This window comes from Pristiophorus japonicus, chromosome 7 (genome assembly GCF_044704955.1).
Source record: "Pristiophorus japonicus isolate sPriJap1 chromosome 7, sPriJap1.hap1, whole genome shotgun sequence".
In the NCBI taxonomy this organism is placed as follows: Eukaryota; Metazoa; Chordata; class Chondrichthyes; family Pristiophoridae; genus Pristiophorus; species Pristiophorus japonicus.
Window position 1 is genome coordinate 97902749 of NC_091983.1, and position 12633 is coordinate 97915381.

At 42.4% G+C, this 12633-nt stretch overlaps 1 protein-coding gene across 1 annotated transcript in view; it reads right to left on the reverse strand.

Moving 5' to 3' along the window:
* Positions 1-2641: 2641 nt before the first annotated feature.
* Positions 2642-12633, reverse strand: part of pinx1 (PIN2 (TERF1) interacting telomerase inhibitor 1) — a 142319-nt gene continuing 132327 nt past the window's right edge. The window contains exon 7 of the mRNA XM_070885170.1: positions 2642-3422. Within this exon, the coding sequence (XP_070741271.1) occupies positions 2769-3422 (654 nt within the window). The 3' untranslated portion in view covers positions 2642-2768. The remainder of the gene's footprint in view (positions 3423-12633) is intronic.

The following is a 12633-nucleotide window of genomic DNA, read 5'->3' on the forward strand; positions in this document are numbered from 1 at the left end:
GTAATGAGACAGGAATAATAAACGATCTCCTAGTAAAAGATCCTCTCGGAATGAGTGATCACAGTATGGTTGAATTTGTAATACAGATTGTGGGTGAGGAAGTAGTGTCTCAAATGAGCGTACTATGCTTAAACAAAGGGGACTACAGTGGGATGAGGGCAGAGTTGGCTAAAGTAGACTGGAAACACAGACTAAACGGTGGCACAATTGAGGAACAGTGGAGGACTTTTAAGGAGCTCTTTCATAGTGCTCAACAAAAATATATTCCAGTGAAAAAGGGCAGTAAGAGAAGGGAAAACCAACCGTGGATAACCAAGGAAATAAAGGAGAGTATCAAACTAAAAACCAATGCGTATAAGGTGGCCAAGGTTAGTGGGAAAATAGATGATTGGGAACATTTTAAACGACAGCAAAGAATGACTAAGAAAGCAATAAAGAAAGGAAAGATAGATTACGAAGGTAAACTTGCGCAAAACATAAAAACGGATAGTAAAAGCTTTTACAGATATATAAAATGGAAAAGAGTGACTAAAGTAAATGTTGGTCCCTTAGAAGATGAGAAGGGGGATTTAATAATGGGAAATGTGGAAACGGCTGAGACCTTAAACAATTATTTTGCTTCGGTCCTCACAGTGGAAGACACAAAAACCATGCCAAAAATTGCTGGTCAGAGGAAAGTGGGAAGGGAGGACCTTGAGACAATCACTATCACTCGGGGGTAGTGCTGGACAGGCTAATGGGGCTCAAGGTAGACAAGTCCCCATGTCCTGATGAAATGCATCCCAGGGTATTAAAAGAGATGGCAGAAGTTATAGCAGATGCATGCGTTATAATTTACCAAAATTCTCTGGACTCTGGGAAGGTACCAGCGGATTGGAAAGCAGCTAATATAACGCCTCTGTTTAAAAAAGGGGGCAGATAAAAGGCAGGTAACAATAGGCCGGTTAGTTTAACATCTGTAGTGGGGAAAATGCTTGAAACTATCATTAAGGAAGAAATAGCGGGACATCTAGATAGGAATAGTGCAATCATGCAGACGCAGCATGGATTCATGAAGGGGAAATCATGTTTAACTAATTTACTGGAATTCTTTGAGGATATAACGAGCATGGTGGATAGAGGTGTACCGATGGATGTGGTGTATTTAGATTTTCAAAAGGCATTCGATAAGGTGCCACACAAAAGGTTACTGCTGAAGATAAAGGTACGCGGAGTCAGAGGAAATGTATTAGCATGGATAGAGAATTGGCTGGCTAACAGAAAGCAGAGAGTCGGGATAAATGGGTCCTTTTCGGGTTGGGAATCTGTGGTTAGTGGTGTGCCACAGGGATCGGTGCTGGGACCACAACTGTTTACAATATACATAGATGACCTGGAAGAGGGGAGAGTGTAGTGTAACAAAATTTGCAGATGACACAAAGATTAGTGAGAAAGCAGGTTGTGTAGAGGACACAGAGAAGCTGCAAAGAGATTTAGATAGGTTAAGCGAATGGGCTAAGGTTTGGCAGATGGAATACAATGTCGGAAAGTGTGAGGTCTTTCACCTTGGGGAAAAAAAAAACAGTAAAAGGGAATATTATTTGAATGGGGAGAAATTACAACATGCTGCGGTGCAGAGGGACCTGGGGGTCCTTGTGCATGAATCCCAAAAAGTTAGTTTGCAGGTGCAGCAGGTAATCAGGAAGGCGAATGGAATGTTGGCCTTCATTGTGAGAGGGATGGAGTACAAAAGCAGGGAGATCCTGGCTGCAACTGTATAGAGTATTGGTGAGGCCGCACCTGGAGTACTGCGTGCAGTTTTGGTCACCTTACTTAAGGAAGGATATACTAGCTTTGGAGGGGGTACAGAGACGATTCACTAGGCTGATTCCGGAGATGAGGGGGTTACCTTATGATGATAGATTGAGTAGACTGGGTCTTTACTCGTTGGAGTTCAGAAGGATGAGGGGTGATCTTATAGAAACATTTAAAATAATGAAAGGGATAGACAAGATAGAGGCAGAGAGGTTGTTTCCACTGGTCGGGGAGACTAGAACTAGGGGGCACAGCTTCAAAATACGGGGGAGCCAATTTAAAACCCAGTTGAGAAGGAATTTCTTCTCCCAGAGGGTTGTGAATCTGTGGAATTCTCTGCCCAAGGAAGCAGTTGAGGCGAGCTCATTGAATGTATTCAAATCACAGATAGATAGATTTTTAACCAATAAGGGAATTAAGCGTTACAGGGAGCGGGCGGGTAAGTGGAGCTGAGTCCACGGCCAGATCAGCCATGATCTTGTTAAATGGCGGAGCAGGCTCGAGGGGCTAGATGGCCTACACCTGTTCCTAATTCGTATGTTCTTATGTTCTTAAAAAGGGAGTGGCTTTTCGGACATAATGACCTCTTCCTACTAAAAATTTTTTTTCTTAATTCACGTATAAGCATATAGAACAAGTTCGAAACATTAACTCGTTCTGAAATATTAAAACATAAATCAATATTTAGAGTATGTTCAGTTTTCAATACCCATAAATGTATTTACTCGTCATTTTATTTTGGCTATTCAAGAGAAAATGGTACATTAACTATTCACTCCTCCATTATCAATTTTGCTGCTGAAGTTTGATTGCAACAGTACTTATAAGTAAGACAACTACACATGTAAACAGTTTCTCAACATTTTTATGTATATTAGTACAGTTTGCTTTGTAATTAGTAATAAAACAATTAATTTAGATGGTTTTTAATAAGAAATGTGGAGAACAGTTTCTGCAAACCCCGTATCTTCTTTCTATTTCTTTTCTTTCTTCTTCCTCCTCCTCTCTATTGAATCATGACAGAATTGAGAAACCTCATCTTCGCCCACAGGTGCCGCTTTTTTCTTAATCTTCTTCCATTTCTTCTTATTCTTTTTTGAATTCTGCTCATTGTGTTTCTCTGTGGACCCATTTACTGCAGTGTAGTGTTCAACCTGAACCTCCTCCGATTCAACTTCTCCTAAAGGACACATCTTCTGATCGAGTGACACCGAATGTTTCGGTTTGCTCTTTTTTGACTTCTTTTTAGTCTGATAATTTTCCTCAACTGGACTGACTTCTGTCAGACCATTGTTTAGCTCTACATCTGCTTCATCTTTGGATCGTTTTGTGGGTATGGACGGTTGATCAAAGTTACAAATCCCTTTCGCATCTCCTCTGCTGCGTTTTTTCTTCTTTTTGGATTTAATTTTCACTTCTTCGACAGACACCAAGTCATCTCCTGCAGGTTCCTGAGCAGCGCTGGCTTGGTGGATCTCATGCACCGCTTTACGGTTTTTGAGTCGTGCCATCCTACTGGCAAAGTACTCCTGCATTGTAAGAGAACTGGTCACAGTATTTAGTTCAACTTCGGGCTCCGAGGCACCAGCGGCCTTTGGGTCCTCAAGAGTCTCTACACCGGCACTGTCCTGAAAAATACAAACACATCCCATTAAATAAACTTGCACTGAAGACAAATTGCTGTTTTAGTCTCGTCATAACCCAAGCGTAAATTTCATGAAATGATTACTGGAGACATGACTTCCACATGTTTCAATGCACTTGCAGCAGCCTCTTTTACCCCAAGGTGGTATTGGAGTTAATGTAATATTGGCTGCAGTTGAAGAAGTGAAGCCAATCTGCTCGTGGTGATAGCAGTACAATAATAATAATAATTTTTTTTTTTTTTTTACTTGTGGGCATTTCAGGTTCCATGACTATCATTATAGGTTTCACAACTGACACGCGTAAAATCTTTTGGCTCCGATACTAGTCAATTGGAATTCAGAAGAATGAGGTGATCTTATCGAAACGTATAAGATTATGAGGGGGCTTGACACGGTGAATGCAGAATATTTCCACTGATAGGGAAAACTCGAACTAGAGGGCATGATCTTAGAATAAGGGGCCGCCTATTTAAAACAGAGACGAGGAGAAATTTCTTCTCTCAGAGGGTTGTAAATCTGTGGAATTCGCTACTCGGAGAGCTGTGGAAGCTGGGACACTGAATAAATTAAAGACAGAGATGGACAGTTTCTTAAACGATAAGGGAATAAGGAGTTATGGGGAGCGGGCAGGAAGGTGGACCTGAGTTCACGATTGGATCAGCCATGATCGTATTGAATGGCGGAGCAGGCTCGAGGACCGTATGGTCTACTCCTGCTCCTATTTCTTATATTCTTATTATTTATACTTATGTAAATCAGTAATGGTAGGCAAGTCCAGTTTTTAAATGTACAATAAAAACAGAAAATGCTGGAAATACTCAGCAGGTCAGGCAGCATCCATGAAGAGAGAAACAGTTAACGTTTCAGGTCAATGACCTTTCATCAAAATTGGAAGAAGTTAGAGATGCAACAGGTTTTAAGCAAGTGTGGGTGCATGAAAGGATGGGGGTGGGGGGGGGGGGGAGAGGAGGAAAGAACAAAAGGGTAGGTCTGCGATAAAATGACAAAAAGGGATGAAGGTGCAAGGCAAATGGGGCGATAATGGGACAAGAAACAATAGATGGGTCTAGAGGAGCTGCAAATGGGAGCAGCAGAATCATTACAAGCACCTGCTGTCCAAAGAAATGGGAGCAATGGCTATGATCTTAAATTGTTGAGCTCCATGTTGAGTCCAGAAGGCTGTAAAGTGCCTAATCGAAAGAAGAGGTGCTGTTCCTCAAGCTTCCATTGAGCTTCATTGGAACAGTGCAGGAGGTCGAGGACAGAGAGGCCAGAGTGGGAATGGGATGGCAAATTAAAATGACAAGCGACCGGAAGCTCAGGGTCACACTTGCAGGCTGAACGGAAGTGTTCAGCAAAGCGATCACCCAATCTGTGTTTGGTCTCCCCAAACATACAGGGTGACAGTGAGGTATAAGATTTTTCTCTCACCACTAGAATCTGAAGTAAGCTGATAAGAGGAAAATTGGCACTTTCCGGTAATTGTAACAGCCCCAAATAAAATGAGTTCGGGCATATTCACCCCAGTTGTTAGTGGGCATGACGTTAGTTGTTAGTAAAAAACACTGCATGGCAAATGTGGGAAAAATTGATTCATGTACAGTAAAGGATGGGCCACAGAGGTCAAGCTTAATGCATTAATATACAGTTTAAATCTGAACTTCCTTCAATGCTTTCACAAACACATTGGTATGCAAGGCTCTTTTGATTATTGGGCTGGATTTTGCTCTCAGTGGTTCATTACAGTAAATACCTGCCCTCCTGTATGGCTCAGAGACACGGACCATGTACAGTAGACACCTCAAGTTGCTGGAGAAATACCACCAACAATGCCTCCGCAAGATCCTACAAATTCCCTGGGAGTACAGACGCACTAACATTAGCGTCCTCGACCAGGCCAACATTCCCAGCATCGAAGCACTGACCACACTCGATCAGCTTCGCTGGGCAGGTCACATAGTTCGCATGCCAGACATGAGACTCCCAAAGCAAGCGCTCTACTCGGAACTCCTTCACTGCAAACGAGCCAAAGGTGGACAGCGGAAACATTACAAGGACACCCTCAAAGCCTCCCTGATAAAGTGCAACATCCCCACCGACACCTGGGAGACCCTGGCCAAAGACCACCCTAAGTGGAGGAAGCGCATTCGGGAGGGCGCCGAGCACCTCGAGTCTCGTTGCCGAGAGCATGCAGAAATCAAGCGCAGGCAGTGGAAAGAGCGTGCAGCAAACCAGTCCCACCCACCCCTTCCCTCGATGACTATCTGTCCCATGTGTGACAGAGACTGTGGTTCTCGTATTGGACTGTACAGCCACCCAAGAACTCATGTTAAGAGTGGAAGCAAGTCTTCGTCGATTCCGAGGGACTGCCTATGATGATGACACTTGTACTTACCCAGAGACTTTCTGTGGGATTTTGCACTGGAACTTTCTGTAAATTGGAGAGCCAAAACAGCACGGTGCCCTCTACAGGGGATCTGTGGCCTGTGTTAACAGGGCAAGTAATGGTGTGTCTCCTTAACCAATCAGATTGAAGAATCACTAGTGAGCAGTGCCGAGACTAAACTAGGAAGTGCCAGTTAAAATATTTAATTCAATGTTAAATCAGGTACAGAAAGCTAAATAAAGGGAAGGAAAGAAAGATGGAATTGAGAGAGATAAAAGAGACAGAAAGAAAAAGTAAAAATAAAAATGTTATTTAAATCTCCAACAATAATTGAAAAAGGAATGGATAAGCCCTAAACTTTTCTGACAAGTTTAGTGTTTATATATCAGGTAAGTACATCAACTTCATGACCTTCCATATATTTCAATGCCGAGCCCCTCGGCGAGATACCATTATAATGCAGCTCCTAATAATAAGCAGGGCAACTGGTACAGCAACTTCCTGATTTCCCTGTTTAACTGCGCATGTGCAGTTGCGGGAAGTTGCTGTCCGATTTACTCTTTAATAATGGCGGACGCTGTTAGCCTCACCGTTATTTCTACAGCAAAATCTGGCACATTATCTTTGATGGTTGCTTCCTCCGGTTGATGAATATCAACTCCTGCAATTTGGCAGTGTTCTTGAGTTTCACCGAGTTTATTCAAAGAATCATGCAGGTATGCAATGTTACTGTTCAAGCTTAAAAATAAAGCTAAGAAACATAAAAACATAGAAAATAGGGGCAGGAGTAGGCCATTCGGCCCTTCGAGCCTACACCACCATTCAATAAGGTCATGGCTGATCATTCACCTCAGTACCCTTTCCTGCTTTCTCTCCATTCCCCTTGATCCCTTTAGCCGTAAGGGCCATATCTAACTCCCTCTTGAATACATTCAATGAACTGGCATCAACAACTCTCTGTGGTAGGGAATTCCACAGGTTAACAACTCTGAGTGAAGAAGTTTCTCCTCATCTCAGTCCTAAATAGCTTACCCCCTATCCTTAGACTGTGTCCCCTGGTTCTGGACTTCCTCAACATCGGGAACATTCTTCCTGCATCCAACCTGTCCAGTCCCGTCAGAATCTTATATGTTTCTATGAGATCCCCTCTCATCCTTCTAAACTCAATTGAATACAGGTGCAGTCGATCCAGTCTCTCCTCATAGGTCAGTCCTGCTATCCCGGGAATCAGTCTGGTGAACCTTCGCTGCACTCCCTCAATAGCAAGAACGTCTTCCTCAGTTTAGGAGACCAAAACTGAACACAATAGTTCAAATGAGGCCTCACCAAGGCCCTGTATAACTGCAGTAAGACCTCCCTGCTCCTATACTCAAATCCTCTCGCTATGAAGGCCAACATACCATTTGCCTTCTTCACCGCCTGCTGTACCTGCATGCCAACTTTCAATGACGATGTACCATGACACCCAGGGCTCGTTGCACCTCCCCTTTTCCGAATCTTCAGCCATTCAGATAATATTCTGCCTTCATGTTTTTGCCCCCAAAGTAGATAACCTCACATTTATCCACATTATACTGCATCTGCCATGCATTTGCCCACTCACCTAACCTGTCCAAGTCACCCTGCAGCCTCTTGGCGTCCTCCTCACAGCTCACATCACCATCCAACTTAATGTCATCTGCAAACTTGCAGATATTACACTCAATTCCTTCATCCAAATCATTGATGTATATTGTAAATACCTGGGGTCCCATCACTGAGCCCTGCAGCACCCCACTAGTCACTGCCTGCCATTCCGAAAAGGACCCGTTTATTCCGACTCTTTGCTTCCTGTCTGCCAACCAGTTCTCTATCCACGATAGTACATTACCCCCAATACCACGTGCTTTAATTTTGCATACCAATCTCTTGTGTGGGACCTTGTCAAAAGCCTTTTGAAAGTCCAAATACACCACATCCACTGCAAACATGGATATTGATTTATGCTGTACAGAAAGCAATCTGTTGAAAAGATACATTTTTGGGATGGTGAAAGGGTTAAGGCTAAGAAAAAGTATCAGATCACATTTTGTGTGTCCAAACCATGCACACTTTAGTTGCAGCAGCAAGTAATGCCAACGAGCACTGGCTCCCAGAGGTGAGTACCTCAGTAGGGCAGGGTGCACTGCATGATGCACGTGCTTAAAAAATGCTAATTGCCCACATCAGGCCGAAAACAATAAATACATTTAAAAATCTGATCGGAGACTTTTGCTGTTGTTGGCCGAATGCATGGTTACCCTCAAAGAATAAGCCTCAGTGGCTTCAAAAGCTTTGGTCTATCTTCATCATCATAGGCAATCCCTCAAAATCAAGGAAGACTTGTTTCCACTCTAAAAGTGAGTTCTTAAGATAACTGAATAGGAACAGGAATTACAGTCTCTGTCACAGATGGGACAGACAGTGATTGAAGGAAAGGGTGGTTGGAGAGTCTGGTTTGCCGCACGCTCCTTCTGCTGCCTGTGCTTGCTTTCTGCATGCTCTCGGCGATGAGACTAGAGGTGCTCAGCACCCTCCCGGATGCACTTCCTCCACTTAGGGCAGTTTTTGGCCAGGGACTCCCAGGTGTCAGTGGGGATGTTGCATTTTATCAAGGAGGCTTTAAGGGTATGCTTGAAACGTTTCCTCTGCCCACCTGGGGCTCGCTTGCCATGTTGAGTTCAGAGTAGAGATAACTTGGGGTAAACAAGGTCTGGGATAGGATTGGTAAAAAAGTTTTAAATTATAACCTAAACCTCTGTTTTTCATTCATTCAATTGCCAGCATTCATCTAGAATTCTGTGCCATAATCTACACATACCAAAAACAGTAAAGGTGAGTATTAAACATAAAAGTCAGTGGAATGAAATATAAATTTTCAGAAATTGCATGGCAGTATATATCAGGAACATCAACAAATATCATTGCTGGTCAAACTATAAAAGCCTGAATTGTTTTTACTTAAGCAAATTGGCCCAGACATAAAAGGAGCCCACAAATTTCTGGGACAGTGGCAACAGAACCTGGAGCAGATGTGCTAAACACCACTGAAGTCAATTCCAAACACACCAGGTCCTGCAGGTTCACAAAATATTCCTGTAAAAACAGAACTGGGGACTCGTGGCTATGAGAACATTGTACCCCTGCTTTAATGGTAATATTGATGACTCCTTCTATCATTTTACTGATGTTTGGGAGGGGGCTGATAGGATGGTAACTGTCCGCTTAGATTTAACCTGTTTTTTGTGATTTAATATATCTGGGTAATCTTCCACATTATTGGATAAATGCCAGTGTCATAGCTGTACTGGAACAAGTTGGTTAGGGCAGCAGCTAGCTCTGATGCACAGGTGTTCAACATTAAAGCCAGAATGTTGCCAGGGCCCAGAGCCTTTGCTGTGTCCAAAGCACTTAAGTTGTTTCTCAATGCTATGTGGCGTGAACCAAACTGGATATTGTGTAACTACGATAGTGGTAACCTCAGGAAGAGGCCAAATAGGAGCATCCACTCGGCACTTTTAGCTGAAGACGTGTGAAAACACATCAGCCTCATCTCTTGCATTCACATGCTGAGCTCCACTACAGTCAAGGACGGGACGATCATCTTCCTCACATTAGATGCCTGGTTGTTCATCACCATTCTCGGCTGGATGTGGTAGGGCTGCAGAGCTTTGCTCTGATCCGTTGATTGTGGGATCGACCGGTTAGCTCTGTCCATAGCCGGCTGAGTTTGGTCTTTAGCATGCAGGTAGGCCTGGTGCTAGCTTCCTTGGGTTGATACCTCATTCTAAGATATGCCTGGTGCTACTCCTGGCATGTCCTTCTACACATTAAACTAGGGTTGGACGTCTTGATTGATGGTCTTCAAGGAGTGAGGGATGTGCCAGGAAAAATAAGCCAAAAACTGCAGATAAAGTTAATTCAATTTGTTTTTGGTCTTGCAAATCTTTTAGTGATCAGACTATGCAACTGAACATTACACATTCATCTTAATGCAAATTTGCCAAATGGAATACATTAAAAAAAATATCTGAACTATTCTTATGAACTACAAACTTGCTTTCTTATGCTTGTTATATGTTGCATGCAGAGTTGCGCAATTTTTTTAATATAAGTTACCAAATGTATTACTGACAATCAAAAAAATCTCACTAGTTGCGAACTGAATTAAATGCACAGTGAGTAGAGTTTGCTGGGAAGACATGCAACTTTGGAATTTGCAACAAAGTTTATAAATGAAACACTGTGGTATTGTAGGTTAGTACACTGTTGAAGCACTATAGGGTGGGGGCTTTGATCCAATCCAAACTAGGAAATAAAGATCTCTCTCTGTCGACTGCTGCAGTTCTAAGTGAAAGTAAGGCTGTGGAGCCTCCACTCAGTTTAGAACGCTCAAATCTACAGTACAAAAAAACTGCCCAAATCTGACACTAGTTGGTGCTGAACTAGCAATCTTACTCAGATCAAAAGATGGCGGGTGTGAGAAATGGAAAAGACTCGTCGGCAAAGGGAGTGATTTTATGAGGTTGGGTTTGATACATTGTTGTGTCAGAGCAGAGGGTGATTTAGTCTGCAGCTAAACTGTGCTGTCGGAGTACAGAGTGCTGACACTGAATGGAATATTCTTATTTCCGAGCAATGACATCCCTTGTCTGAATGAGCACAAAGTTCTTTAAAACACAGAAAACATTAAGCACTGAAGTTTTTAATATTAACCACAATGAAAATTTATTAGAGTGAATTAATAATATATTCATGTTCTGCTTATTAATGCAGTACAAATTAAATCAAGTTAAAATGGAAGGAAATTAGTGCTCTATTTCGAAATGAAAATAGATGGGGCAATGAAATGTTGAAAAAACACTGAGCAAAGACCCACTTCTTTCACTGATATGTAGCATTACATCAAAAACTCAAGAACCAATTAGATAAGTGGTGAAACGTGATACTGTAGAAGGATACAAGAGTAATCATAGGATAGGATCTGTACATTCCTATGTTCTTATACAATATTTATAACAGTATGGCCGGTCATCTTTTTTTCCCAACATCCGGGCATATTTTAATTAAATCCAACCTGGCCAATTACTGCCCCATCAGCCAACACCCAATCATCAGCAAAGTGATAGCAGGAGTCATCAACTATGCTCTCAACCAGCACTTAATCCAATAACCTGCTCATTGATCCTCAGTTTGGGTTCCGCCAGGACCACTCAGCTCAAGACCTCATTACAGGCTTGATCCAAACATGGACACAAGACCTGAATTCCAGAGGTGGGGTGAGAGTGACTGCCTTTAACATCAAGGCAACATTCGACCGAGTGTGGCACCAAGAGGCTGTAGTAAAACTGAAGTCAATAGGAATCAAAGGTAAAATTCTCCAGTGGTTAAAGTCATAGCTGGCACAAAGGAAGATGGTTGTGGTTGTTGGTGGTCAATCATCTCAGCCCCTGGACATCGCTGCAGGAGTGTTTTGCACCATTTTTCTTTCCATTAATCATTTTTTATTTCCCCAAAATGGTTTAAACATCAAACCCCTATAACATACCCCAAAGCCATCTCACTACCACTCGTGTCCACATTCCCTTGCTGGTTCAGCTTCTATCCACTTGCCAAGGCAGAACCTTGAACCTGCCGAAGTAAATTGCTACCTGACAACACATCTATTTCTAAAGCTCCCACTCTCTCAAATCTATATAAATCTAATCTTACATGCACACACAATGTGACCTATATGTAGCATTATTTTTCCAGATATGCAAGTTTCAAAGATGACAATAGCATCTAGCATGTTCAGCCCGTTATTCAACTACCTTGCATCTAAGCTTGGAGTTTACATAAGAACATAAGAAAATGGAGCAGGAGTAGGCCATTTGGCCCCTCGAGCCTACTCCGCCATTCATTAAGACCGTGGCTGATCTGATCCTGGACTCAACTCCACTTTCCCACCCGCTCCCCATAAACCTCGACTCCCTTAACATTCAAAAATATGCCTGTCTCCACCGTAAATATATTCAATGACCCAGCCTCTACAGCTCCCTGGGGTAGAGAATTCCAAAGATTCACGACCCTCCGAGAAGAAATTCCTCCTCATTTCTGTCATAAATGGGCAACCACTTATTCTGAAACTATGTCCCCTCGTTCTAGATTCCCTGCTTGCATGGTGCAAGCTCCAAATCGGATTTGAGAACATAGTATAATTGTTCCGACTAAGCATAACACAGCACAGCTATACCATGAAGGTCAAAACAATTTGTGTTATTAAGTTGTTATTCTGCACTGCACCACAGAAATGTCATGATCAAGTTGTTCTTCATGGCTACTGTTCTCATAATTCAACAGCAAACCACTATTAATGAAAGCAATATAACAATGATTCAAGTTTATCGTCTTACGTTAGAATAACTTCACTACATACAGTGCACCGCTCAAAACAAAATTCTGTAACTATCTTTTTGGGGATAAGAAACAGGAAGAACTTTTAAAAATCCATTACCAGTGATTTGTATGTCACATCCCATAACGCTTGCATGATACTGAAACGGAACAAAAGCCAAAAAAGCTCTTTGGCATTAGTTACACAACAGTAGTTGTTTTGATCTCTGATACAGTAACTCCAGTAGCATATACCTGAATTTATGGGAATGCTGGGATTCACGCTCCACGGAGCAGAGCTACCAGGGCATGGAGACAGGTAGGTGAATGCCTCCCGCTAGTCAAACAAAAAACTGACAGATGAATATGGGATATTTAAAGCGATCAGGGAACAGTTGGGAGTTTGTTTTAAAC